This window comes from Poecilia mexicana, unplaced genomic scaffold (assembly GCF_051168715.1).
Source record: "Poecilia mexicana isolate PSO_F unplaced genomic scaffold, ASM5116871v1 scaffold_14, whole genome shotgun sequence".
NCBI lineage: Eukaryota > Metazoa > Chordata > Actinopteri > Cyprinodontiformes > Poeciliidae > Poecilia > Poecilia mexicana.
In genome coordinates this window covers 7,649,512-7,675,957 of record NW_028263383.1, presented here as the reverse complement: position 1 = coordinate 7,675,957, position 26,446 = coordinate 7,649,512, and the positions used below count along the sequence as shown (strand labels likewise).

Here is a 26,446-nt window from a genome sequence, read left to right as displayed (position 1 = left end):
AAGAAAACTTTTGTCAGCAAATAATTTGTAGTGACACTGGCGAGTCTCTGCTGTACTTCTATAAAATTTCAATAAACTACAGGTTTAAAGTTGTAACATGACAAAGTGAAGCGATCAGAGTATTAATACCTTTGCCTGGCATTGTGCTTCACTTAAGCTACTCTTCCTCTCCTTCCTCCATCTCTCCCTGAGGGTCACTGCGCCTTCTTCCTGGATTCTCCTCAGTAAACGGGCCGGTAATGAGGTTTCAAAGCAGCCGAAGGAAGGATATTCAATTAGAATCTATTTTCTCCAACAAATACACAAGCTTCGAGTATTGGGTAGGGCACCACTTCATGCTTCAACACATGCATATCTACAGACAAAATGCTAATTGCGCATGAATGTCAGCCATATGCCAAGTGCACGCTCCACTGCTTTGCAGAGTTCGTGGAGGGTTTTAAAGAAGGGGGAACAGAGTGTGTACTTCTCTGTTGCAATGTGAGGATGTGAAAGTGTCTGTAGCTGTAAACTGTCAGAATGCTGAAACTGTGCGTTGTTCTCCATTCTTGATTCTGAAACCATAAGAGCAAAAAGACACGCAGTCTGTACCGGGAAGGCTGATGACGCGGATCAAAGGTCTGCAGGCCCCTAACTGCGTAGCATTCAGATACAACGCAACGATGTCTCTTGGAGCGCCACACCGTGTGAACATGGAAAGCAAGCAAGTCCCTCTTCTGCTAAACACTGTTTGCAAAAAGAGGAGAGCAGGAAATTCAATGCTGCCTGTAATTATTGCAGCCCAACTACAGCTCTCAACTCTTTCTTGAGGCAACAGATTGTGTGTATCTGTGGACCTCTGTTTACAAGTGCATTAAGGAGTATTGCTGCTCTTTAGACACTCTGCAGCAGTCAACAAATTATAGAGTGGGAAGTCTTCCTGTGGGAATATATTAGAGCGGCCTAAGCAGTGAGCTTGGATGGCTAACTGAATGAATGAACTTAAGAGCGAAGGAGTTGTTATAAGTGAGCAGCTGGATTCACTTGCACATCAGATTTGGAGACTATTAGGAAGTAATTGTAAATGTAGGTAAACCTGTGCATGTAATTGTCACTTTTTGTTGTCTGGCACTGACTCAAAGCTGTTAGCACTGCTTAATAACAGCAAACAATATTAAGCCGCTTGTGTGACAAAGTGTGAACAAACTGTGTTGAAAGCAAAGAAAAGAGCATCCAGGTTGGCATTCTGTATACTGTAATAACTCGCCACCATTCACGAACAAAGTGGGATGAAGGGAGTCTTTTCTTTAATTAAAAACACACTAGAAGGCACATTATTATCTTTAAAGACTTATTGTAAAACCTCAGAATCAGCAGCCTCGCTTTCTCAGAAGTTAAAATTGTAAGCATCCTTAAGGGAAGAAGACTTTTGATTAGTTTTAATTAAATAATAGGTTCTCTATTTGTTTATGTTCTCTTCCTTCTGCACACGTACTTACAGAGGAGTTATGCAACAGCGGCTGAATGATAAAATAGAAGAAACAAAGCTTCAGGCAAGGATTTGTACTCTCAGAGCCTCTCTGGGTAGGAGCGTGTGTCTGGCAACGTTGTGGGGAATGCGTTGCTCCATCAGTTTTTAAATTAGCTTCACAAGGCTCATCTTTGTTTCTCCATTAAAAGTGATGCCTTTATTTGTTCTTTGAGGTCTAAAACATGACTGAGTGCGGCTGAGGACACATACCAAACATTTGTGAACTGCAGAGGAGCAAAACCCCCCAAAACATCTGAATTAATTGATTTATAAGCTGCACATTTTACCATGAGAATTCAAACAGTCCCTGTCCTGTTTTTAAGCATTTTTCCACAAGGTGCAACAGCTACAAGGCTGATCTGTCACAATGTTGAGAAAACTCTGAGCTGTCAAAGAATTTCACCATTTTCAATTTTACTTACAAGTAATATAACACAAAGACGAAAAACTATGCAGAAGCAAATTCGATTAGGTATTAGATTGAATTCAACACAAATTAAAACCTGAATTTTATTCAGTTTTTAAAAAGAACAGCAAAGCAGATGCAATAATCTGATATATTTGTACACCATAAATAGTGGCAGTTCCCAAAAAAGCAGAACTCGTACCAAACAAGGGTGTCGAATCAGAGATTGTGATTCACAAACACAATTTTCCTTTCCTTTCCATCATTAACTTCGTCAGCTTAGATTTTAAGTTCAACCTCGTCAACAGATTGCTGCGACTTGACAAATACTCATTCCTCTATCAACATGCTAGCAAAAATGGAAAATAAAGTCAGAAATACCAACGCAGCACCAGCAGGTGGCAATAAAGCTGTCGTCACTAATATAAAACTTCAAAATAAGAGTAATTTCTTCACTTTACATTTTGAAGATTGGTAATGATAGTCAGGATAAAGTAGGCTATATGTGGAGAAAAGTGAGATGATCATTTCTCATGTCTTGGTTTTTCTCACCAAACTCTGTTTGCACAAAGAGTGCACAATTTCTTTTTTACAAAATATCTGTATTACCGTGGACATCGCTTGTAAAAGCAGTCCTTCAATTCATGATTACAAGCAAACAAAACAGAACTGGAGCTGCAGAATAAATCAAATCACAACCCTCATCCTATTATCAACATGTTTATTGTCACAACCACAAAGGTCTGTTGGACGCAGTTTTTATACGGCTATCATATTTTAAGTGCTATGCATTCACAGCCTGATTGCCAATAATATATTTGGCATCTTGAACAGACACCAACAGCTCTCGATGCCTGCAAATGACTCAGCGATAAATAGCATCCCTTTCTTATTGTGTTTTTTCCCACTGAAAAATGGATAAAATATAAACTCATTTGAACGACAAAGTGGAAACATAATGGGAAGAAGTGACTATTTTTAATGAACGTTGAAATGCTTGTTAGAAATAGTGTGATGAAGGCACAAGTGAAGTGAGCGAAGCTGGACGGATTATTGAAGCTTTTTTTGGTTACTGCACCAGCCTCATTGTAGAGGGAGGACAGGTGCATCTGACAGAGTAAGAACCTTGACCTACCTTGTTTGTTTATTTATAACTTTATAAGGCATATTGGCTCATGTGCTGTACTTTCAGACTTCGGGTTTCAATTTTTTTGTTTTTTACCAAAGTGTATTAGTTTCAAGAAAATACTTCATAAAATACACCAGAACGGATCTTACCTACATTTTTGGTACCAAAATGAACCCTAGCCTATGTATTATTGAAATAGAAGTACCTAATAAGTGATTGATCATTTCCATGAACTAGGTGCTGGACTTTGAGGAAATTAAGCTTTTATATTCTACAAACTTTAAACCTTTGAACAAACTGTAACTTTAAAACAGCACACGGTGAAAAGAAGGATCCAGACAAGCAGTCTGATCCAGGCTTTAGTTTTTCTTTTCAATACCGTAAGTCATGCTCTGCTGGTTGCCATGCCAACACTAGTGGTAACCATGAAGCTAGTTAGTCATCTGTACCATTCTGTCCTGTTCTCTGGACAAAATGCTGCTCGCTGTGCTCTGTCAGACCTCCTGGAAGCAGGAAAAGTAATTTTACAACAAAAGTGTTTTGTACTATGGCATATTTGCTGATTCTTCATCGTCTGACTGTTGTGTGAGACTCTTGCACAAAGTGCATCACAGAGAACAAGGGGCAAAAGTTTTAAATGTTTATCATTAGAAATTTGTGATAACAGGTAAACAATTACACAACTTAGGCAATGTAAGTTATTTATGTGAGCGGGGGGGGGGATCTAATCTGAGCTCCATTTGTGGATTTGTCACTCCAATATGGTAATGGGATTTCTCTAAAGGTCATGCTGCAGCTGTCATTCAGACCCTCTCAAGCAAAACTTTTGTCCTCATATTTGCAGAAGCACGCTGGACTCCATTTTGATTTTCAAACTCAGTGACCAAATCATTTTAAAGAATTTATATTATGTGTTTAATAATCCATTTCAGGTTTGATCAATTGAAAGCTCCAGTCACACTGTCATTGTATCTTGTTTTATAAGTCGGTGTGTTGAAAACATGTTAGTCATGTCTAAGTATGAGGAAGTGGATTACCAAACGTCATGCTAAAACTATTTGTGTTATTTTTGTCAGAAGATTGAACAACAAAAAAACAAACAAGTGAACTCAAAGTTATTGCATCTGCAACATTTTTATCTTCACCAGAAGGATGTGGTGTTGATCTGCATTACTCTATACTTTCCTGTTTCTTATACGTCAGTATTTTCCTCAGAGACCATAAAACACCAAACTGTCATCCTGCTAAGCATTCTACCAGAGGTATTAATAATTAAAGAGATAAGCTACTTTAAGAGTAATGGAAAGAAACAACACCACAGCGCTTTATCAGATGCTCTTTCTGAAGCTCCCTGATAGTGTCCTGTTGCACAAGTAGCTAACAGCCACACTGCACTTCTAATAGTCTTAAATTATGCTTTCTTATCTTCGTAAAGACCTCAGATATTCTGAGGCATTTTTAATTAAAGTAAAGAGACACTCATCTAAAAGCTCCTGTGTAAAGACAGAAATTTTGAAAATTATTTTGTAGTGCATCTTTTTCAGATGTTTTTTTTTGTGAAAGTGCCTGGCTTGCAGGACTTGCCTCAACCATCAGCCTCACGTCTCATTATTCTGTCGCACCTCTCACTTCTCCCTCCAGGCCCTTTTCTTTCTACAGTCATTCAGACAGACGCGTCCTTTGATACAACAGCCGCATCACATCCAGCGTCTCTTCCTGTCACAAGCAACATCGGCTGTTTCCTGCGCCTCAGCTGCAGCTCTCTCGTCATCCTTCCCCTTCTACCTGTTAACATACCAATAACCCTTTAATCCATCAGCTGCTCCACCTCTCTCCACAGAGGCAAATAGTGATGCCAGTCATCGCTCTCCTTGAGGACTCACACGTCCATACGATGACTAGCGCAGGCGCCAGGTAGCTGCCTTTGATCAGGCCTTCCACACTCTGCTTCCTGCGAGCGATCAGAGCTGTCAGAAGCTGACTAGAGGCAGGTTCCCCTTCACAGCTGCTTCTTGCCTCATCCTCAATGCTCAGTTCAGAGCGAGACTTCACACTTTAAAAAAGGCTTTTCAACCCCCACCGGGCCAAATGAATTAGCATGCCAAATGGGAGCTGAGCCATAACAAGAAAAGTCCTCTTTAAACCTTCACACTGAAAGGACACAGAGTGTAGCCGCAGAAAGACGAACTGGATCTCCGTCTACTGTAAATGTGGGTTATTAACAGATGAAATGATGTGAAGATGATGGTGTTGGACAGCTCCAAACACTAATCTGTTTACAAATGTGGTGAAAAACGATGGCAGCCTGAGAACTACTTCAATTAGAGCAGTTATGTTTTATTTGCTCCGTCGGAGTCCATTTTGTTCTCCCTCCATTCACACACACCTCCACACAGACTTTCCCAAGCGGCTAAATCTCTGCTGTTTATTTAATAAGGGGTGGGTTTGATAAGATGAGGCTGAACAGAAGAGTGCCACCAAGGCAATCTGCTCCCTGAACTGCTGCACATCCCGTTGCTCGAGTCGGTTGCTTTTCTTTTGCCTTTAGAAGCAGAGAGAAAATTCTCATTATTCTAAGAATTAAAATTGTATATATATTTTTTCCCCAAATCTTGACATAATCACTTTCCTATTCTTGGAAGAAAAAACTAAAAAGAAAGATGTGATTGCTTACTAATCAAAATATTTTAGCATCCCTTTAATTCCTTTTGTTGAAATCCCTTCAAAATGTAATTTTTACTGCTTTCAACAAGGAGACAATATCTATCTTTGGACAGTTAACTTAGTGCTGTCAATTGATTAAAAAATATAATCAGATTAATCACACACTAGCGTTACGACTAATCATGATTGATCACTATGTCTAACTTTGTTAGATTGAAATAGAAGTTTGCACACAGTCCTAGTTATTGCAGAAATGAACGACTGAATGTAGTGTGAAGAGCTTTAGGATCCTCTGGACAAACCGAGAGGATTCGGGATGTTACACCGAGAAAACACAACTTTTAGACAGCAAATCCCGAGTCACTAAAAAAATGGTAGAAAAAAATCAACTGAGAGTGAAAATTGATGATAAAAGAGAGAAAACAAAACTGCAGAGTCCAACAGTGACGCCAAACTGCTGACACTGTACAACTGCACACTGAGAACATTGTAAAGATGATGAGTTGTGATGTTTTGTAAGGACAGAGGAAACACAGACTACTGGAGGCGAGCAAGAGGGACCAATGTAAAAAAAAAAAAAAAAAAAAAGAAAAAGCATGAAAGGAAACAGACTCAAAGAAGAACACAGCAAATGTCAACGAGAGGCAAAAAGGAGAAAGGGTGACGTCAAAACAAGGCATTAAAATTCAGAAAGTCCTTATCTGTTATGTGCTGAGTAGTTGGTGTTTACGTTCACACAAAATGAGCAAACATTTTTTATTTTTTTTGCCAATGACTGCTGGAGATTGCTGCCGAGGCTCTGTTTTTGAAGCCGTGGGCCAAGACGTGAAATTGCTTTTGTATGCTTCAATCGATTCCTTTCATCCTTTGTCAGCGTCTAGACTGTCCTTCTCTCCCAGCTAGTTTTAAAGCCAGAAATGAGACAAAGCATGAATACCAAGATGCTAATCAGTGGGACAGAGCTGCATCAGTGACCATTAGTTGCAGCTAAGAATAAAACAATGGTGGAGGGTAAAGTAGGTACTGAAACATTTGCTTTCCCTGCTTCACCATGAAGTCAGAAAGGTGACCTAAGAAAGCACATCTGGATCTGATCAGGATTTCTGCAAAACGTTAAAACTTCATGGTCACTTAAACCAACCTCCCATTTATCACTTTTTCTCCAAGAGTTCCTGCTGTGAAAAATGATCTACGGTGGTGATGTTGGGAGATTATGTTGCAACCTGTAGGTTAAGAGAATTTGAATTTTAAGTAATTTTAAAAGGCTATAAAACAAAGTTAGAGAATACTAACCAGGGCTTTATATATTTTTTAATTAAAGATGTCTCAGAAATCTGCTGGTCAGATTTTCCACCTGACTCACCCAATCTGGACAGAGCCATCCAAAACACAAAAATCCAATGTTTTTCAAATATTGTGAATGCGATCTATCCATAAATGCTACCAGATCATGTAGACAACAGCATGCCGTTACTGATGGACGAAAACAAAGCCAGCAATTTTTAGTGAAGCACAGAGACACAAAAGACTTTTTAAAGAGAAACTATCTCAACAACAGGATGAGAAATGTGTGAAGCATCCAACTCAGATATAACCTTTGGCAGTGTATTATACTTAAATTGCCTTTCACTGCCTTCCATAATCAAACATGATTGATGTTATTAGTGGTTTGATGGCAAATCTCATTGGTGGGGACATTTTGGGAAATATAAGGAAACTAGTCAGACTATATGGGTTAATCATAGTCTATAATCAGTACTAATTTTGCAATCGTATTTTACGTCACAGCTATTTTCAGAAGGTATTTCTAAGTAAAACTGCATATTTATTTTTATTTTTTGCACAATGTATAACATATTGCAGCTCATGCAAAGGTTAATTTCCGTTCCTTGTTTTTTTTTTTTTTTTTGTCAAGGTAGGTATAGCTAGTCTGAAGTACAAATTTCAGCTGGTCACTTCAGGGTGTTATTTAAGGATAGGAGATTGGGAAAAAAACACTGAAAAAAATGTCCTTAAGATTATACTGAAGAAACATCATGGCAGTTACTGATTTACAGGAATAATGTGGAGAATGTTGAAACTACTCCTGTGGTTGGCTGTTTGACAGTTTCCAAATTAATGAATTCAGTGTAGTGAACCCTTGTTTTGGTTTTCAAAAAAAAAAAAATAATCAAAAGTTCCACCTGATTGTTTGAGTCTGTTCAGTTAACCATCATAATGACAACCAGCCACCAGCAAAAACACAAACTCAAAGGCCACCATCCCACATAACAGCATGCTGCCAGTGTGAAGGGGCCACACAGAGGGTTGATGATCGCACTAAATAAAAGGCCCTCCTGTCCTTCCTCTCACTCGTCCGACCATTTGCCCCCTCCCTCCCCCATGTTACTTTCCTTCACTTCCATCACTAGGTGTCTCACCAATGTGGCTTCCTCCTCTGCTTTCCTGCCCCCCTGCTATGTGAAAACCCTGGAGTCATGTAAAGCATCCCCATGCACAGTAACGGGTGACCTCTTCTCTCCCCTCACCGCCCCATCCTTCTTCCCGCCGACGTTTCTAAAAAACCCCACGTGTCCTCTTTCCTAGGTGGTCTCTCCCCAGCAATCTGTAGGCAACTCCCCGCTGTCAGGATTAGCTTGTTTGTAACCTTTTAGGTTGTCCTTTTAAAGCACAAGCTCATCTCCTTACCAAAGATGAGCTGTTTTTCTCTCAGGGTTAATAATATAGTTATTTTTATGGGGAAAGTCTTTTTAAAAGGAAGCTTGTTTTCGGTAGATTTTAAAACTAGAAACTAAAAAGTGCACCTTTAGATCTTATTTTAACGACATTTTGCAAAGTAACACGACAGAGGAGACATCTGTGACGAGGACAGGAATGGCTGCAAGACAGCAGTTATATCCACAACACTGCATTTTCCTTTCTCCTTCAGAAAAGAGCACTGGCCTGCAGTCACAACTCACGTGATGATGAGTGTGTGCAGAAAAAAAAAAAAATGCATGTGTGTATATACATGTGAGAGCATTATTGGATGTCAGAGTGTGCAATGCGCACACACACACACACACGCACACACACACACACACACACACACAGATAACTGGCAAGCTAAATTGCCCTCAGTGCTGGAATTTACCAGATGGCACTGGACACAAACCAGGACTATTACTCATGAGCTCAACCATAAGCAGAGGCGGAAAGCCAAATGGCCTACTGCTCTTTCAAGTTCAACCTGATACTTTACTATGTCTTTCAACATCTCATAACCAGACTAGTTAAAAACAATGAAAGAAATTATGAAACGTGACCGTGTCTGGCTCAGCCCGGACGTTAGCTTGTATCTGGTATCCGCCTAGTCATCTTGACTGTTTCCGTGTGGTTCATGTGAGCTGAAAATTTTTCTCAACACATGGAAATATTTAACTGCAACATACCTTTGCTCTACTTAGGCACCTGCTGTCCAAAGAGTATTTTAAAGTCATATTATTATCCCTAACGTTTACTCTAAGTGGTTCTTCAGGCCAGCTAACTTGTTCCTCATGGTGATTAAGCTGAATGTCTAGTGATGTTTTCAAATCAGTAAAAGACAGATTTGAACATGTTAAAAATGAATATGTTAAAAATATATATATATATTTTTTTGACTCTCAGATTCCAAACATTACAGTATTTCAATAATGTGGAAAATCCAGAGGATGATGATGTCACTTGAGAAGAAGAACATCTGTGAATGCTTCCTGGTGTGACATCATGAAAAAGCTCAGATATCAGGAAGAAAAATTTGAACCTCCACAAGTCCAAGTTATCATTGAGTGGGTAAAATGTATCGAAAAGTGTAAGTCAACTAAGAACAGCAGCAAAAGACTTTTAGTAAGTTATTCTTTACAGTGAAATTCCTTTAGTGACATAGGCTGAAAGGACTCTAAGAGCAAGAAGAAGAAAACAGATCATTGTCTGTAAATGCCCACAGGACCAAAGATCTTGCTGTGGTCTGATTAATCTAAAACGAAACTGCTAAGAAAAATGACCATTGTTACATTGATGCAGGAGGGACTAGTGCACTTCCAATGAATATTAAAATAGATGGCATCACGAGGAAACATTATGTTGAAATACTGGAGTGAAATCTGTCATAAGGCAGGAAATTAAATTCAAGGCACATCTGAGTCACTAGCACATTGCCAAATTAGCAAATAAGTGGCTTAAGGACAACAAAGTCAATGTTTTCGAGAGGAAAACCACAAAGCTTCATCTTAGTCCTACGGAAAAGTTGTGTGCAAATTTGGGAATGACCAAAGTGGCCTATTACCCAAAATTCAACCAAACCATTGTGAGAGGCTTGTGGAAGGATGGCGCTAATGTTTCTCAAAAGTTCGACATTTTAAAAAGGAAATAGAAAGGAAATGTATATAAACTTCTGAATCCTGAGAACGTTAAAAGGAAAAAACCCAAGCAAGAAAATATTTTTGCTCAAATCTTTCTTGTAGTGATCCAATTTTTTTCATTAGAATTAAATAATGTTTGGAAAAAAATTAAAGAAGGTAAAAGGTCACATTTTTACCTTTTTTTATACAGGAAATCTCACTGATACAGGATAATCCCTAAAATCTAAAAGCAGATACGTGACACAGAAAACATGAGATGTATTGTGAAACAGCCAAAATGTGATAAAGAAATAAAAAATATTGCTGCTGCTCCTTAAAAAAAAACTAAATTTAGTATTTTATTTGCTGCAGGCCAAACTAATTCCTCACAGACATTAGGAGTTTCTTCCCCATTTATGTTTGCATAAAAACATGGGAAACAGCAATGTTTACACGCTGAGGTTTAGCGTGTCTACTGTATCTTAACATAAACCTTTAAGAGTTCCCAATTGGTTTTGAGTTTCTGGTAATCATGTATTGTACACAACAGGAAAAGGGAAGCTCTGAGTGGCTACAGTGGAGGCTTCCAGATAACGAGGCAACAACAGGAAGAATCAGAGCAGCGATGAAAGGGGGAGCAGAGCAGTCGAGCTCTGAGGTGGTGTTCCATTACAAGGCAGCTAAAAGTATGGAAACATACAGGATGAAATTAGCCTGGAGCTAAATCTGGTACAATGCATGTTCTGTGCATAGACTCTCAAATAAACAAATCCGCCAGCCAGGTTGTGTCCAGCATGGGGAGGTTGTCTTTTACTTCATGATAACTGAGGCATTTAAAAAAGATGTGCAATAATGTTGCACTCAGTAAAAATGAGAAACTGAAAACAATAAGTGTCTTTGCAGGTTTGCAGTTGTACCATCCTCTTTCCATATTAACGATGATTTGAGCTGGGCTTGTAAGTTACTTAAAGCTTAGGATATTTTTCATCTAACTCTGCTTTAAACTTCTCTACATCTTTATCTCTGACCTGTCTGCTGTTCTCTAACAAACATCTGAGGCTGCCACTGAACCACTGTATTAATACAGAGATTCAATTATCTCACTATCTGCTAAGCAGGTGAATTCTGAAGGCAGCTGGTTGCATAAAATCTTATTTGAAAGTACTTTGTGTGGGTCTAACCAATAAACTTGAAATAAAATACACTATAGTTGTAATAGGATGAAAATGTGAATACTTCTGCCAACGTTGGGTAAAATGTGCTAATTTTACACACCGACAAGCATACATGGCCTAGAGTACCAATTGTAAAACCAGGGAAAGCTGTTGTAGCTTAATATTAGGCTAAATCAGATCTATCACTTATCTCAGTGGTTTAAGTCTCCAGCCTAAGCTAACATTCTGCTGCTTCCCTTTAGATAAACAACTGTTCCTCATTACAAGAAAATGAAAAAACACGGGCAGTTTAAAAGCCCTCAATCATTGTAGTCCAATGTCCGCTGCTTCATTACAGAAAGCCAGTTCAGATAAGGAGGAACACACACACACGGACACGCACACACACATACAGAAACAAGCCCTGTCAGGATCATTACAGATATTCATAGTCAAAGTGCTCCATAGCATCCCACATGCAATGACAAATTTGTGCAAGACAGCATGAAGGCCAAATATACCCTCTGTCCATGTGCCCTGCTCTTCAACACACACACACACGCACACACATATTCATAGAGAGAGAGAGAAACTCCCTCTGCTCTAAACTCTCTTCAACTCTTCTGTGACCTCAGCTTCTCTATTCCTACTGTGTTTACCAAGATCTCTGTGTGAATGTCCTAAAATCACAATGTGTCACACCAGGAAGCCAAAATGGAGCAAAAACACCGACGTTGGATAAAAGCAGGAAAATAAACTGAAATTATCTGATTCAATTAAGTGTAATATCCTCACAAACTCATGAGTAGAGAAGAATTTCTTCAAGATTAGTGATTTGTGCTACACAGTGCTTGGTAAAATTATTCATATTCCTTGACACATTTTGTCACAGGACCACAAAGTTTTCTGTGACATACTTAGCATATGGCACAACTGGGATTTAATGCAACAGACCAACAGAAAATGGCAGATAAGGTTTAGTTTTACTTTAGAAATAACAGATCAGAATACATTTGTGAATTTGTATCCAAACCCGTTTTACTCTGACACAACTAAATAAAATCAGAATGCAAACCAACAAAGAGACAAAAATGACTTCAGACAAATGTTAGTCAATTTAACATTAACATAAGAAACCAGCTTCAACAATAATTACTACAGAAAATGTTATGCCTTTTGAAAAGAATGCTTCATACCGACACCATGTAGGAAGCTTGATTTTCCCTGTGCTGCATTTCAAATCGCTAACCCCCATTGCACATTTACACAATATTCATTTATTTTATGATGTACTTGTTTACCAAAACAGCAGTAAGAGTCAATCCAAGTTTTGTTTTACATTGTAGCTTCACTGATTTTTTAGTGCGTTAAAAAACAATTTTTATGACTGACAAAAGCAGCGGAGTAACAATCAAGGTAAAGAAAGACTATTGGTGACATGTGGTAGGTCAGTTATGCTTGGCCATTACTTGAATGTTTTTTCTAATTCATGTCTGACCTGTTTCTGAGTCCTTCTATTCCTGACATTACAACAAGAACAGGACGTTCAAATTTCAAGACATTTTTTAAGTACCAATTTAGAAGTAGCAACTTGTACCAAAAAACGGTCCGAAAGGGACATTTGATTCATGCTTGCTGGCTGTTCTGACGCAAAACACACTCACAGCGTGTGCAAGCAGAGTAGAGCTTTAATAAAAATGTCCCCTCAGCTGGAAATTGTTTCCAGTGCAGCTGAAAGGCCCCTTTTATTGAGCTGGTAGTACACCAACCCCTTCCCATCCTCTACTTCTCCTCCACACACACACACACACACACACACACACACACACACACACACACACACACACACACACACACACACACACACACACACACATGCACAAGGACAGTTCTCTATTCAGTAATCAAAATTGTTCATTTGTGTATTTTGCTTAGCAAACATTCAAATGATTACAGCTTTAAAAATACATTTAAAGTTTCACTTTAAAATGTATTTTTAAAGCTGTAATAAAACATCTATTTAAAATAAATTTCAAATGTAGTTTTAAAGCTAAGTAATAATTTGAACTCATCTCCATGCAAAGAAAAAAACAAATTGCAATACTGCACCGATCAACATACACAGAACATTATTGTATTGTTTTAGTCATGATTTTTTTTAAACACGTCTCTGTGACCTTTTCACAAGTCCACTTTCCTTTCCCTTTTTTACTTTCAAATCAAAGTATCAATCATCATTTCAAATCATCTCCAAAAACAACTTTCTTGACTAATAAACTTAAAAAATAAAATGAGAATAAAATGAGCAAACTCCCAGTTTGACCATAACTAGGACAATACTAAAGGAGATGAATTACACATATCATATGTTTTTAGGTATTTTCAGTGTAACAAGGATCAAATGTTAAGGGGCGGAGAAACATACGGTCCCTTACATCAGGGCTCCAAAACAACTGTGAAATTACAACTGATTTCAAATGTTTTGATTTTTTGTTTTGTTTATGTCACATTTTGGACATTTAAGCACAAATGTTTAGTTTAGTTTTATGTATCACAAACCATGAAAAAGCAACACTAAAATTGATTTGGCATTGCGAATTAAAAGGTTATTTCAGAGCTTATTTGGCATCTGAACTAGTTTAGATTAGTTCCATTTCAAAATCTATGATGCAAGGATAGAGGCTGATGCAGATTCTGAGTAGTCCAGGACTAGGCAATCATAAGTGCTTAAGTCGACTTCTTGACCTCGGGGAAACAAAAGAAGGATAGTTGACCTTCACTTAAGCACTTAGGATGAGAAAATGTGGAATAGAGTGTCAGGAAATGCATCTATATATTTATTTTGTTGACCCATACTTATCCAGATCTAGGAAAATGACACTTTTACAGTCTTGTTCCATCCAAACTCTTGGATGCAGCTCAGCTTGAACAAGGATGTGGAGCAACAACGAACCAGTGTGGGTGTTTCCACAGCCGGCAATGCCGACAGCAAACACGTCACGCTCAACAGGAAGGACAGGTTGTGCTTTGGCTGTGTTTTCATGCAAATATGAACATGCATAATTGTGTGGACAAAACACATACACACACACACACACAGGCAGATCAGAACAGGCTGCAGGCCCAAAGGGTTTAGTAAGCAGGAGTGGGCGTGTTAGAGAACGCCTGTATATTACTCACACCCACTCCCACTCATGTATGTCACGTTCAAACTCTAAAATCTTTGGCATAAAAACTGAACTACGGTCCCACTTTCCTCTCCTCCATTGTTTTTTTTAGGGAGGCTACATTTCAGATGATTTTCAGACAGTGACACATTTTATATCTGTTGCATTTAAAGAGCATTAGTATGTATGAGGTAAATAAACTGTCAAAAGGGATCAGCAGAAGAATCTAGAAAAAGAACCAGATGTTTCCTCTTGAAAGCTTTTTCTACCTAAATTCAACATATTCCTCAACCTTGGCAAAGGCATTAATGTCAATATTTTTCTACTGGCTCATGAAACAGGGAGATTTTCTAGAGGAATAAAACTTTATTCTAATATTTACACACTAATCTTCCTTAGGAACAATCTGATTAGGTCACAGAGGTATTCAGCTTTCAATCTGTGTTGATTAGAAATGCTGACAACAAAAAAAGTGTCTGACTAACCTGTAAGTCCAAGGAATGAGATTTAATCTCGGTGAACAGTAATGGTTGGCTTTGGGAAGACGGCAAATTCAAATGCAGTCTAAATTATCATGACAACTAGAGCTTCAAACTTTAGCATGATCATCTTTGGAAGGAAACCAATTTAGCACACTGAACTCGTCAAGTGATAAACCCCAATATACGCCAAAGAAAGGCCTCTAACAGCTTCTAGAGAACAGGGGAGCGTCAAATTTGTAGAGAAAATTATTTCTGGAAAGACAAACAGGTCTTTTAAATGTTGTTGAAAAGTGAGATAATTACTAATCAGACTCAGACCGACTGTTAGACCCTGGACTCGGGAGAAACATGTGGCATCTGTCCAAGTTGTGGAACAGCGGACCAGATCTTTACTCTTGCAGAACTGCTTCAGGCGATGTGGGAGCTCGGTTATCTGGTTTGCATGTGTTTTGTATCAAACTAAAGCAAGAGCCATGTCTGTTCATGGCAGGAAGTCAAGCTGGCTCATAGTGCAGGTTTCATTATGTCATGGATGTCCCTGGTCTCTGACCCTGACTGTGTTGTTTTTGGATTGGATCTCCATATACACTCATTGAGAGGATGAGGTTTAGTTTGACCTTCAACATGCACCAGAGCTACTAGCAGTCAGGCAGAGACTCAGTTCCCTTTAAGCTGAGGTCATGGTTCCCAAAGAGAAGGTGAGCTACTGCCTCTGGTCAGGGGTCAGTCTCTGGCTCAAGCAAAAAAGCTGGAGTACGTTGGTGTGACATTTACCAGTGATGGTTGGACAGAGCAGAAGACAAACTGATGGATTGGGGCCTCATCTCTAGTAATGCATGTGCTTTTCCAGTCTGTCATGTTAAAGAAAGAGCTGAGCCCAAAAGGCGTAGCTCTCAATTTAATGGAAATCCCACTTTCTGACCTTTCACTACAGTCATGAAATATGGATGATGAACAAAAGAAGAAAAACTTGGTTTTTAGTCATTGAAATGAGCTTCCTCCATAGGGTGTTTGAACTCAGCCTTAGTGATAGGGTGATAAGAGTTGCTGAAATTGTTTGGACATCTGCTCAGGATGATTCCTGGGAGGATTTCTGAGCATGTCCCACAAGGAGGAGACCCTGGGGCAGACTTACTCTCAAGAGGGACTATAAATCCCTTGTGGGCTGGGAATGCCTGGGGGTCCTGCAGGGATGACCTGGAGAGTGTTGCAGGGGAAAGAAATGCCCAGGTTCCCAACTAGACCTCTGATCACTGCATCACTTTATCGTAAATAATGTGTCTCATCTTTCATGCTACAAGTTTAGATCAACCAAGAATCAAGGTTAACAAATGTGTAACAAGGTTAAGAGAAATCAAGCTCTTTCACAGGAAACATTACAAAAAATGTATAATACTGAGAGGTAAGTAATAATACATCTTTGCAGGATGGGTTTCATTTTCTTGAAGAAGGTAAGACGGGATATACATGCTGCAGCACATGCTGAAATGACCATCACAATGGCAAGCATATGTCAAAATAACTATTCTAAAAGCAGTCGATAGACCAGAGCGCCTACATGAGACTCCCTGCTGGTGCTGGGGACACATCAATATGAGACTGGATTAACTCAGAACAATTAAAAGGGACTGCTAGACAGTATATCGCTCCAAAAGTCTGACAAATATGTTGACAAAATATTTGTTAATACCAAGTACTGTCGATACAAAAACCTCCTGGAAATATGCAGAACGGCCTCAGCCACCAAAAAGATCGACAAAATTTCATAGATGCCTTCTTCCATTCACATTAATTAAAATAAATCCTTGCTGTTCAACCGTGAAGTTGAACTACTGTTTTACCTAACGCCTGGGTCCATCTGTCAGCGTTTCAACATCATGTCACCGATTTTCTAACACATTTTTAATGAACATGAATCAGTGCAGCTCCTGCCCCTTCAGAGCTGCCAACCAGACTATCCGTGGCTCTGTGAGGTCTACATGTGACAGTGTCAGAGTCGATATATCAGCTGCGCCACCAGGGCAGCATGACGTAATCCTGATGTGTGACTCAGACTGCCAACACATGGCATCAGCAATACAAGCACATCCACCAACATGCTTCATCCAACTGGCACTCTCGTGACTCTGTGGATCTCCAACCCCCATCTGTCTTTAAATGTGTCAATCAAAGTCCGGTTAGAAATGCCGGCCCAAGGCTGAAGACCTCTCTCTGTCTCTGCCTGCTCTGTGTCGCACATGCTGAGTTAAGCTGAAGTTGCCATTCAGGACACGGAGAGCTGTTTTCAGCAGCAAGGATTCCCCGTCCCATTGTTCTGTCAGCAGGGACCAACACACTGCTCACCTCTGACCCTGACCTCTGGCCTCTTTGTGTGTGTCTGTTTAGCTTGGGGGGTCAATGTGGGAATAGACTGTGAACCACACACAGAGAACCTTCCAGCCTTACGCTGATAGTAATCGATAGTTATATGTTATGTGCAATAGATTTAGAGTGCATTAAGCTATTTCCAAGTAAAAGTTTACACAAAGTTTAAAGCTAAAACCACAAAAAGTTAACAGAAAACAGAAAATCAAGCTGACAAGTGGAAACAAATGTAACTTTTCAAAATTATTTCAGGATATGTGCTTCATTTTACAACAATGTGGAAAAGTTTACACAATATTCAGAGCCTTATCCAGAAATGTTCAATGTTATCAATATTTAATCTTAGTTTTTAGACATCTCAGGAAAAGAAAATGATTTCATAGATCCCTGCCAACACTTTCTAGCTGAGGAAAAGGTTAGCTTAGCTAAAATAACTTTAGTGAAAAGCTTCTTGTAGTCATCTGTAATCTGATTTCTATCTGATGACAGTTTGCCCCACTCCTCACTCTCAGCTGCGAGATGTTTTAGAGTTTTCTTGTATCTACAGCCCATTTTGAGTCACTCCAAATTATCTCACTGAGGTCAAACTCTAGTCTTTGACTCAGACCAGGACTTTCCATTTCTAATTTCAGGCCAGCTCTTGGTGGATTTACTGTTGTTTTGAGTCACTTTCAGGTTGCAGGGTCAAGTTACACTTGTGCTTAATTATTTCTTTAGAGATGACTTCACAATTTCCAAAAGCACCCTCCTTCACATGCCATGGTGGACTCTGTGATGGTGAACTGCCCTTTTCCTGCTGAAGCAAAAGATCCCAAAACCTTGACACTTCTGGTCCAGAAGCGCTGTTTATTGAATGCAGTATTTGGGTTACATGTCCTCTTTTGTGCTGTCCAAATATTTCAATTTCAGACTCGTCAATTCAAAGAACATTAGTCTAAAAGTTCCATCTTGACTTTAGTCTAGTCTTTATCTAATTCTTTGAGAGCATCAGTGTTTTTATCATGCACACACCATGAAACAGACTGGTGCAGTGTTTTTCTAATTATTCAGGCGTGCACTTTCACATCAGCAGCAGAAGCCTGCTACAGGTCCCATGACGACGCTTGAGAGTCTTTTTTTTCCCAACACTTATTTTAGTGCCTTGCGGTCTGCTGGCAGACTGAAGTTGTTTGGATAGTTAGAACTGTGCATGTTGCCAGTTGTGTTGAATTTCCTCCATAGCCAGATTAACTTCTGGGCAGTGGAAAGGGTGATTTCAACATCTTTGAACTCTTAAATCTTCTTTCTGAACGAACCATATAGCTCTTTGCATCTCATAAAGATGTTCACTCTTACTTCAGCAGTCAAGAGCTCATCAAACTTCTGAAGCAAACCTGCTTCAAAATGCTGAGTAATGACGTTCTCATCATATGAACCAGAGTTGATCTCTGTGGGTATTTTTAACCATTTTAAGAAGGAGTAAAGAATAAAGACAAGGGTCTCTTTGCTTATTTTTTTTTTTTACTATGCAAAACTTATTTGGCTATACTTTACTTGAATTTTCCAATGCTGTTTAAATTGATATTAAACTTCAATATGTTCAAAAATGACTAAACACAGGCTGCCTCAGTGTGCCCAAACTTTATCACGACTGCAACTCATTGGTCTACAAGAAAAGACCTTTATTTTGTAAGCTGTGTTGGCAGAGTTAAAAAATAACTTAGTTTGCCAAGCATTAATAGAATTAGATTAGAAACAAAAAATGATTAAAAAAACATGTCTGCGGTGAAAAATGATAAACCTTTATTGAAGCAGGTTTTTGCTGAAGTGACTGAGGCGTGATCAAAAAAAGAATGTAAAGCGTTTTGGCTCTCAGTCATTACACACTCAGTGGGTAGTAGTCAGACACTGTCATTTGGGCAGTGGTGAGAACATGTTAATTTGTGTTGGTGGTGACACTGACAGCCCTGACTCATTCGGACCAGGAGGTACGACAGAACATTTTAGCCCCTCAAACACAAGGCAGCAACAGTCTCTCCAGTGCCAAATTTCAAATATGTAATAATCGGCAGATTTGGAGTCACAGGGGTTTAGACATTTGACAACTTTTTTTTTTTTTATTAAAACTTTTATAACATTGGTTCAGAGAATATTGTGCTAACATCTGCACCCAAGGCTGAAAATAAAGTTCTGCAATGCTGCAACTGCTTGTTGATCTTATGAAAAAGATTAAATATGTCCACAGGGAGCGCTACATTAAGAAACAAATACACCTGTCTGCAGAGCTGTTGATGTTGTGTTATTGTGTCAACTTAGCTCTTGATACTGTGGGCAATATTGGCTTCTTTTTTGTTTGATACAGTCCCAAAATAAATACCATGTCGCTCTTTTACTCTGATTTTGTGGTTGAGAACTTCTCCATCAAATTTAAGATAAACAGAAGCATGTTTTGCAGTAACCTCAACATCCTTCTTATCCTTGACAGATTTAGATTTCTGGTAAAATTAGAGTTTTACCAATAAGATTTTTTCTTACAGGAACTAATACTGTTTTTTTTTTTTTTTTTTTTTGAATCCGACAGAGAAACTGAACAGGAAGTAAAATATTAACGGGATGGCAAGAAGGCCTTGCAACTACAAAAACTTAGAGGTCACTACGGAAATAATCAAAATACCAATGTAAGCATGCAAAAGGCATGGGTCAGCAATTATAAAAACAGATTGATTACATTTATGCTAATAAATCCTTTTCTAGTATTTATTGTAAAGGCTAAAAATAATTTTCAATATGCCATTTTTGCGAAAATATAAACTGAGAAATTGTCTTTTCAAAAATCATACCCTTTTAGCGTCGCCTTAGCTGTCGTTTGCTGTCAAAGTAAACATTGTAGTTAAACAGAAAACAAGAGTACACCTAAATCTGCACGGGGAATAAATCCTTTGGGTTTAACTGTAAATGAGTTGACTTTAAACCAAATTGTAGAAGAGGAATTATGATCCGTGTCACTCTGTGTGGGGGTTTATGTACAGTCTACTGTGGGATATCATGTCTCCTGTTGGTTCATTCATCAGGTTCCATCCAAACCAAAGGTGCTTTATTCCTCTAATGTGTCTGCACTAGTCCTGATCTTTTCTCTCATACTTGCCACATACCTGCAGTGCCTCCTCTACATACTTGCCTTCAGACCTGCGGTCCAGGCAACCTCCTGTTGCCATGGGGAACACTTCGACCTTGTCAGCACTTCTGGGGTATGTCTCCCCCCTGCTCTTATTCTTCACAGTTTTTGTATCCTTTCACCCCTCCCTCTTTTCACTCCGCTGGAACCCATCCTCCATTCTTGAGGGAAATGACTGTTCCTTCTTCTTTTCTTTCTCTCAGATTCATTCACCCACAGTGTTTGGCACCAGCAGTCTCCTCTCCTCCTACTCTAACTCCTACTCCATAGAGTCTTTCTAAGAATGTGTATACAACCGGGTTTTTCTACTGACTGAGGGAGCTGGAGGAAATTGAAAGAGAATGTGCATCTGCTGCCGATTTCAGCTGCACAGGATCAGTGAGATTGTGATAGCTGATATTTGCCTAAGTTTCCTTGGGGAACACAAGGAGCTCATTTGATGTATAGACAGAGCTCCACCATGGAGGGAAGTAATTGTTCTGGAGATTAGGAAGCCTTAAATGTCTTACTTATGTGCAGAACTTGACCTTTATGTTTCTGCCGTGGGCATATTAGCAGCATGAACCAGGTACAGGATGACCTTGAGTGAATAAAACCTATTATAAACAATGTTTGAAACTAGGAAGCTAGGAAGCTAGTGAACTCTGGAATTTACCAGAGTAAATGAACTTTACTCTGGGTGTTGATCTCAAATTACATAATAATAATAATGTGATACTTCCCCTTAGAGGAGAAAATCTCAGACTAAAATCCAAGCTGGAGCTGGTAAGAGAGTCAGAGTGAAGTTTAATGACACTAGAGGCTCAAACTCAAAGCTCCTCTCCTGGTCACCACCTAACTGTTGATAAATAGAAGAATAATACAGCCACCATATGCACATCTTTTAAAATAAGTAGATTTCTTACACCACAAATCTTCAAAAATTCAATAGTAAGATTTTTCTGTGAAGGTTAGGCTTTCAGAGGCTGGGATGGGATTGATGGACGGACAAAACACTCATCTGCGTCTCTGCCTTATCACACATGAATCAAATAACAAAGCCTCTAGTAGGACTCAAGTAAGTTCAGCTAAATTGGATGCGACATGAGAAAAAAATCACCTAATGACACACAGTGGCTCACAGGGACTAGACTTGAAAAGTTGATAAAGAGACAGAAGTCTGAAAAAGCAGACATTTCTCCAATCTCAACTGGAAATACTCCGATCAAATCCTATACTTTTCCACAGAGCACAAAACAGAACCTTCTAATAATGTTCCTGTGGAGTCGTTCGGATTAGACCGTCAGTCGAGACGGATCAGAAAACGAAAGATTCAGCTCATAATCTGTGGAAATTCCACATGCTTTGCTATTAGATGCCTTTGCACCGATGGGACCATGTATACGCCGAGGTCAGCTCTCGGATATGGCGACAAAATGAACCTGCTGTTCAGTGGGAGGTGGTGGGAGGGATGTGGGGGCGGTCAGCTGAGTGTGGACGGGCAACAACACATGCACAGCTGGGATAGCTGATCTTGACATAGGGGCACATTACACAGTTTATCCTTTCTAAACATAGACCTGGCAGTATTCTTAGTGCCAAACGTCTGCTAGGAGCAAAGATGTCAGACATGCAACTCCCAGATTGGAATTAGTTTACCTTAATCCAGCTGGATGCATTTTATGACTGTAATCTGGTGCATTTCTTACCCATGTGAGCCTGGCATAAATCTTTATGATGAGAGCTCATAAAACCAACTGAAGAGCTGGTGTGAGGCAAGTTAATATGTCACATGAAGATGGACGTTAAGCGTCTGAAGAGTCTTCTAAGGTCAGATGATGATGACCATGGTCTGAGGAGGTCACCGTGTAACTCAGCACAACATCCCTACATCTAAGTTGTAACATGACAGCTAAGATTCAATTACCCTTCATTCAAAAGCAAGGGGAGAAAAAAAAAACCCTGAGACATCTGAAAGTCAATCTCTTCTGAGACTAAATGTTACATTTATTTAATAGAAACTAAGCCATGACGTGAGAGAGATGTGTGAAAAATAAAAACAAGAAAAAACAAGCTGCACTGAAACCCAGTGCTGCATGCTTTAACACAATGTCAAGGTGAAGAGATGACAGCCATGATTAGAGAAGCAATTGTTTATCTGTTTGGCGAGAGTTAAAAGGTCAATGCTACGTGGAGTGGACGTGCATATATTTTCTCCATGAATAAACATTATATCTTGCAATGCTAAGAGAAAAAGGCACAAAAGTCCATTTCGGATTCCACAGATCTCCATTGGCATTTGAAATGTTAAAGTTTGTGGTAGTACAATTTGGAAAAAAGCTGAACAGGTATATATCTTTTAGTAGTTAGCAGAGAAAAAGAACTCTTCCACTAAAACCACCTGACAGCATTTTTTATGTTCAAGCTATGAGCACTTCTGAACAATGGTTCTTTGGATACTGGAATCTGAAACAAAGGTGACTGAACATGTTTGATGTGACTCACCAAGGAAAACTACTGAACCTGTTCATTAAATTATAGCTTTACTATGCATTCCATTTTGTGACACCAATACCACAAATAATACTACTTAATTCGTTTGTAGGGAGTTTGTTAGACTTATCTGGTAAACGCCACCTTCTTTTTCTGATGGAGCAGAGATGTCATTGTCATAATCCTCGAAGTAACGCTGCCCTTTTCAAAAAGTCACTTATCTATCTTTCTCAATTAATCATTTACCCAATAAAACATAGGAAAATGTCCAAGGTAAACCATTTCAACAGAAGTTAAAAAGCAGCGACTTTAGGAGCCGAACAGTTCGTAACTCACGGACCTTGCATAAGTGTTCATGTTCCTTGAACCTTTCCACATTACAAACACAAACAACAAGGCATTATATGAGGAAGTTTATGCAATAGATGAACACAATTTTGAGCTCGAACTCAATAGAGCTGAACTGGAAGGAAAATTATAAAATGTTAAAATCTGAATAGTGTGGCATACATTTGTTTTCAGCTCCTCTGCATCCATACTAGAACTGTTTTTCACTACAGCTGCAAGTCTGGAGGTATTTCTGTAAATGTTTTGTTCATTAACCGACAGAAAGGTAAAGACTTTTGCCCATTTTGGCTGCAATATCGCTCAATCTCACTCATAATGCTTATAAAGCATTTATGAACTTCAATTTTCAAGTATTACCACAGATTCTAAGTTGGATTTTCTCTGGACTTTGAATGGAGCACTCAAACTCATGAAAATGGCCAGTTTTATACCCCATCAGAAAAGCATCCCTGCAGCATGATACAGCAATCCCCGGTGTATGTAGGGTAATGATCACTGTTAGCTTTTCCTACACAAACAGTCTGTTCCATGGAAGCCAAAAAGGTCAGCCTTGTTCTCGTCTGACCGCACCACATTCTTCCACATGTTTGATGTGTCACCTACATTGTGGTAAATTTTAAACAAGGCTTATGGGTTTATTTCAACTGTGACTTTTTTCCTGCCAGATTTGTGGCGTCTACAACTAGAAGTCCTGTCAACAATTTCTCCCACACGAGCTGTGAACCTCTGCAGCCCCTCCAGAACGACCATGGGCCTTTTGGCTGTTTATTCCAATTAAAGGCCTCAAACTTAAATCGGTTTTAAACTTTGCCACAACTTCATACTAATGTTCCCTAAAAAACAGATTGGGCATTCACAAAACAACTATATCTACAGCGCAATTAAATTACACACACAGTGAGCTCTATTGTGACTAATTATATGATCTCTGCAGCAATCAGATGCAATTGAGTGTTTTATAACATAATAATAAAAACTTAAAAATGGATTTTAATGCTTGTGTAATTTTCCTTCAACTTTCCACTATTTTTGCTTTGATCTACCATGTAAAATCTAGACAAAATACACAGAAGTTTGAGGTTTTAATGTCAGGAAATGGGAAAAAATAAAGAAGTATGAGTACTTTCAGAAGGCACTGTATATTCAAATTTCAGCTGTTTTAAACAGAGAAGTAAAAACCAATAGTTTGAGGAACTGTATATATTTTTTTATATATAAACGTGTACATCCTGTACCCTTTTATGACAGGATAAAGTCCAAACAAAGGTCTATTTCAACATCATAAATAAAAGAACAGGAGACTTGTGGAGTGCCTTACAGCTAGAATCAATGGCTGCTTTAAACTGTACCAGCGAGCTGCTGTTATTATCAATATCCACAATATTCCTTCCACATTGATCCAGTTGTGAAAGTTAGGTTTCGTTTATAAGGAATTAAGTAAAACATGACTAATTCAAATTTTGAGCCCAACAAGGAAGTGCAGTTGAAAATCACAGTAATAAAACCAGACCCATGAGCTATGCTTCTGTGTTGCGCTTTTAGACTCAGGAACCCCAGTGGAAGTTATTGGCTTTTTAGGATACAGAACTGACATCCAGTCATTTATCTCACCATGTCCGCTGAGGTGCTGCCCGACATCCTGGAGGTTTTTCTGGTGCTCACACGTTCATACACCCCGCTCTCACACAGCAAATGTCCCCTCTTTCCTCCTCGGTGTTTGTAGAAGAAAAGCGTCCTCTGTGGGCTTTTATGGCAGGAGACAGACACAATGTATTATTCCTGCTGACTTCTACTGTCTCTCTCTCTCTTTCTCCAGTCACAACACTGAGGTAGTCAAGGCAGGATATAAAACCTTCTTCCTCAATATGATTGCACAATCATTTCGTTAATTAATCCTTCAATAGGTGTCTATCGAGGAGAAGTTAACGTTAATGGTGTTAGCTGTCGACCCGAGGGCCTCCTTCGACCCTCCAATCATCAACAATATTCCGTTGAAGGAAAGGTGTCTACGCCAAGCGAAAAAAACCAATACTGCTGGTACATCCGGATCTTTTTCCTCTCTCTCTCTCTCTCTCTCTCTTGCTCTCGCTCTCTCTGTCGGCAAAGAAGGAGAATATAAATATCCTCAAGAATGACGGCGGCTGTCCTCCTTTTCACTCTGAAATGTCCAGGTGGAGGCAGAAAAGGAGCGTGAAAGGCTTAAATGTTGTCGGTCCTTGTTTTTAAAGTGCGTGGGTAATTGTCGGTGTTGTTAAGGACCGCAGTGCTGCACCTTTTCAACACTCTGAGCTGTCATTCTGCCTCGAACCTAACGTAAAGCTCCATACGTTACACAGGCATAGCGCTTCCGGTACGGACTTTCAAAATAAGGTTTTCATTTTTCTTGGTTTTTATTGGCGATTGGCAACAAACTTTCAGTAACATTACCGCCACTGGTTTTCATTTTTCTGAAAAGATCTTTTTTTTTCTATGAGCTGATCCAACACATTTTCGTCCGTGTTATTGGACTCTAACAACACGGAATTATGTTAAATTAAACAAAACCGACAACTGAATTTATTTTAGTATTAAATAAAAATAATAATAATAATTAAAAAAAACGTAACTCATGTTGCATTTACACGCAAATAATATTTTGGAATTTATTTCTGCTAATTTTGATTCATATAAACCCAAAATTGTTCTAACTGAAAAATTAGAATATTAATTTGAATGAAAACCCTCCTGACCCCACTAGCGGGTGTATAGAAAATGTATGCATGAATGGATTTTGAATGAAAACAATTTTTCCATTTGAGGTACAGAATTTGCCTGACTGAGTTCCTTTTGTATGGACTTTTGCTTCCCCATGATTATGTAAGTCATATGAATAAATTTTATTGATGAATAAATTAATAAATTAATTTCATGTGGCAAGTAATTGCATCCTTGCTTATCCCCCCCCCCCTTCGTAGCTAAAATATGCCTTAACACTGCAGCAACCAGGCCCACCATACCAATAAGCTAAGCTGCAAGGAAATAAAACAATTAAGATGACTCTTTAAAAAAAAACATTTAGAAAAAAGCTATGATATTATGTTTGATTGTTTTTAGGGTAACTTATAGTTACCACATTTAGATTTCATATAATTGAAATGTTTATTTTCTAATTTGTAGGGTACGGTATGTAATATCAGGGGGGAGGGAGGGTTTTAAAAATGGCCTTTTATTTTATTGTTTATTGTTTCTTTGCATT

At 38.9% G+C, this 26,446-nt stretch overlaps 1 protein-coding gene across 1 annotated transcript in view; it reads right to left on the bottom strand.

Annotated features, from left to right (window-relative positions):
- ubl3a (ubiquitin-like 3a) overlaps nt 1-25,528 on the bottom strand; it is a 36,685-nt gene extending 11,157 nt beyond the window's left edge. The window contains exon 1 of the mRNA XM_014983187.2: nt 24,823-25,528. Coding sequence (XP_014838673.1) covers nt 24,823-24,849 — 27 coding nt within the window. The 5' untranslated portion in view covers nt 24,850-25,528. The remainder of the gene's footprint in view (nt 1-24,822) is intronic.
- Nucleotides 25,529-26,446: the final 918 nt, after the last annotated feature.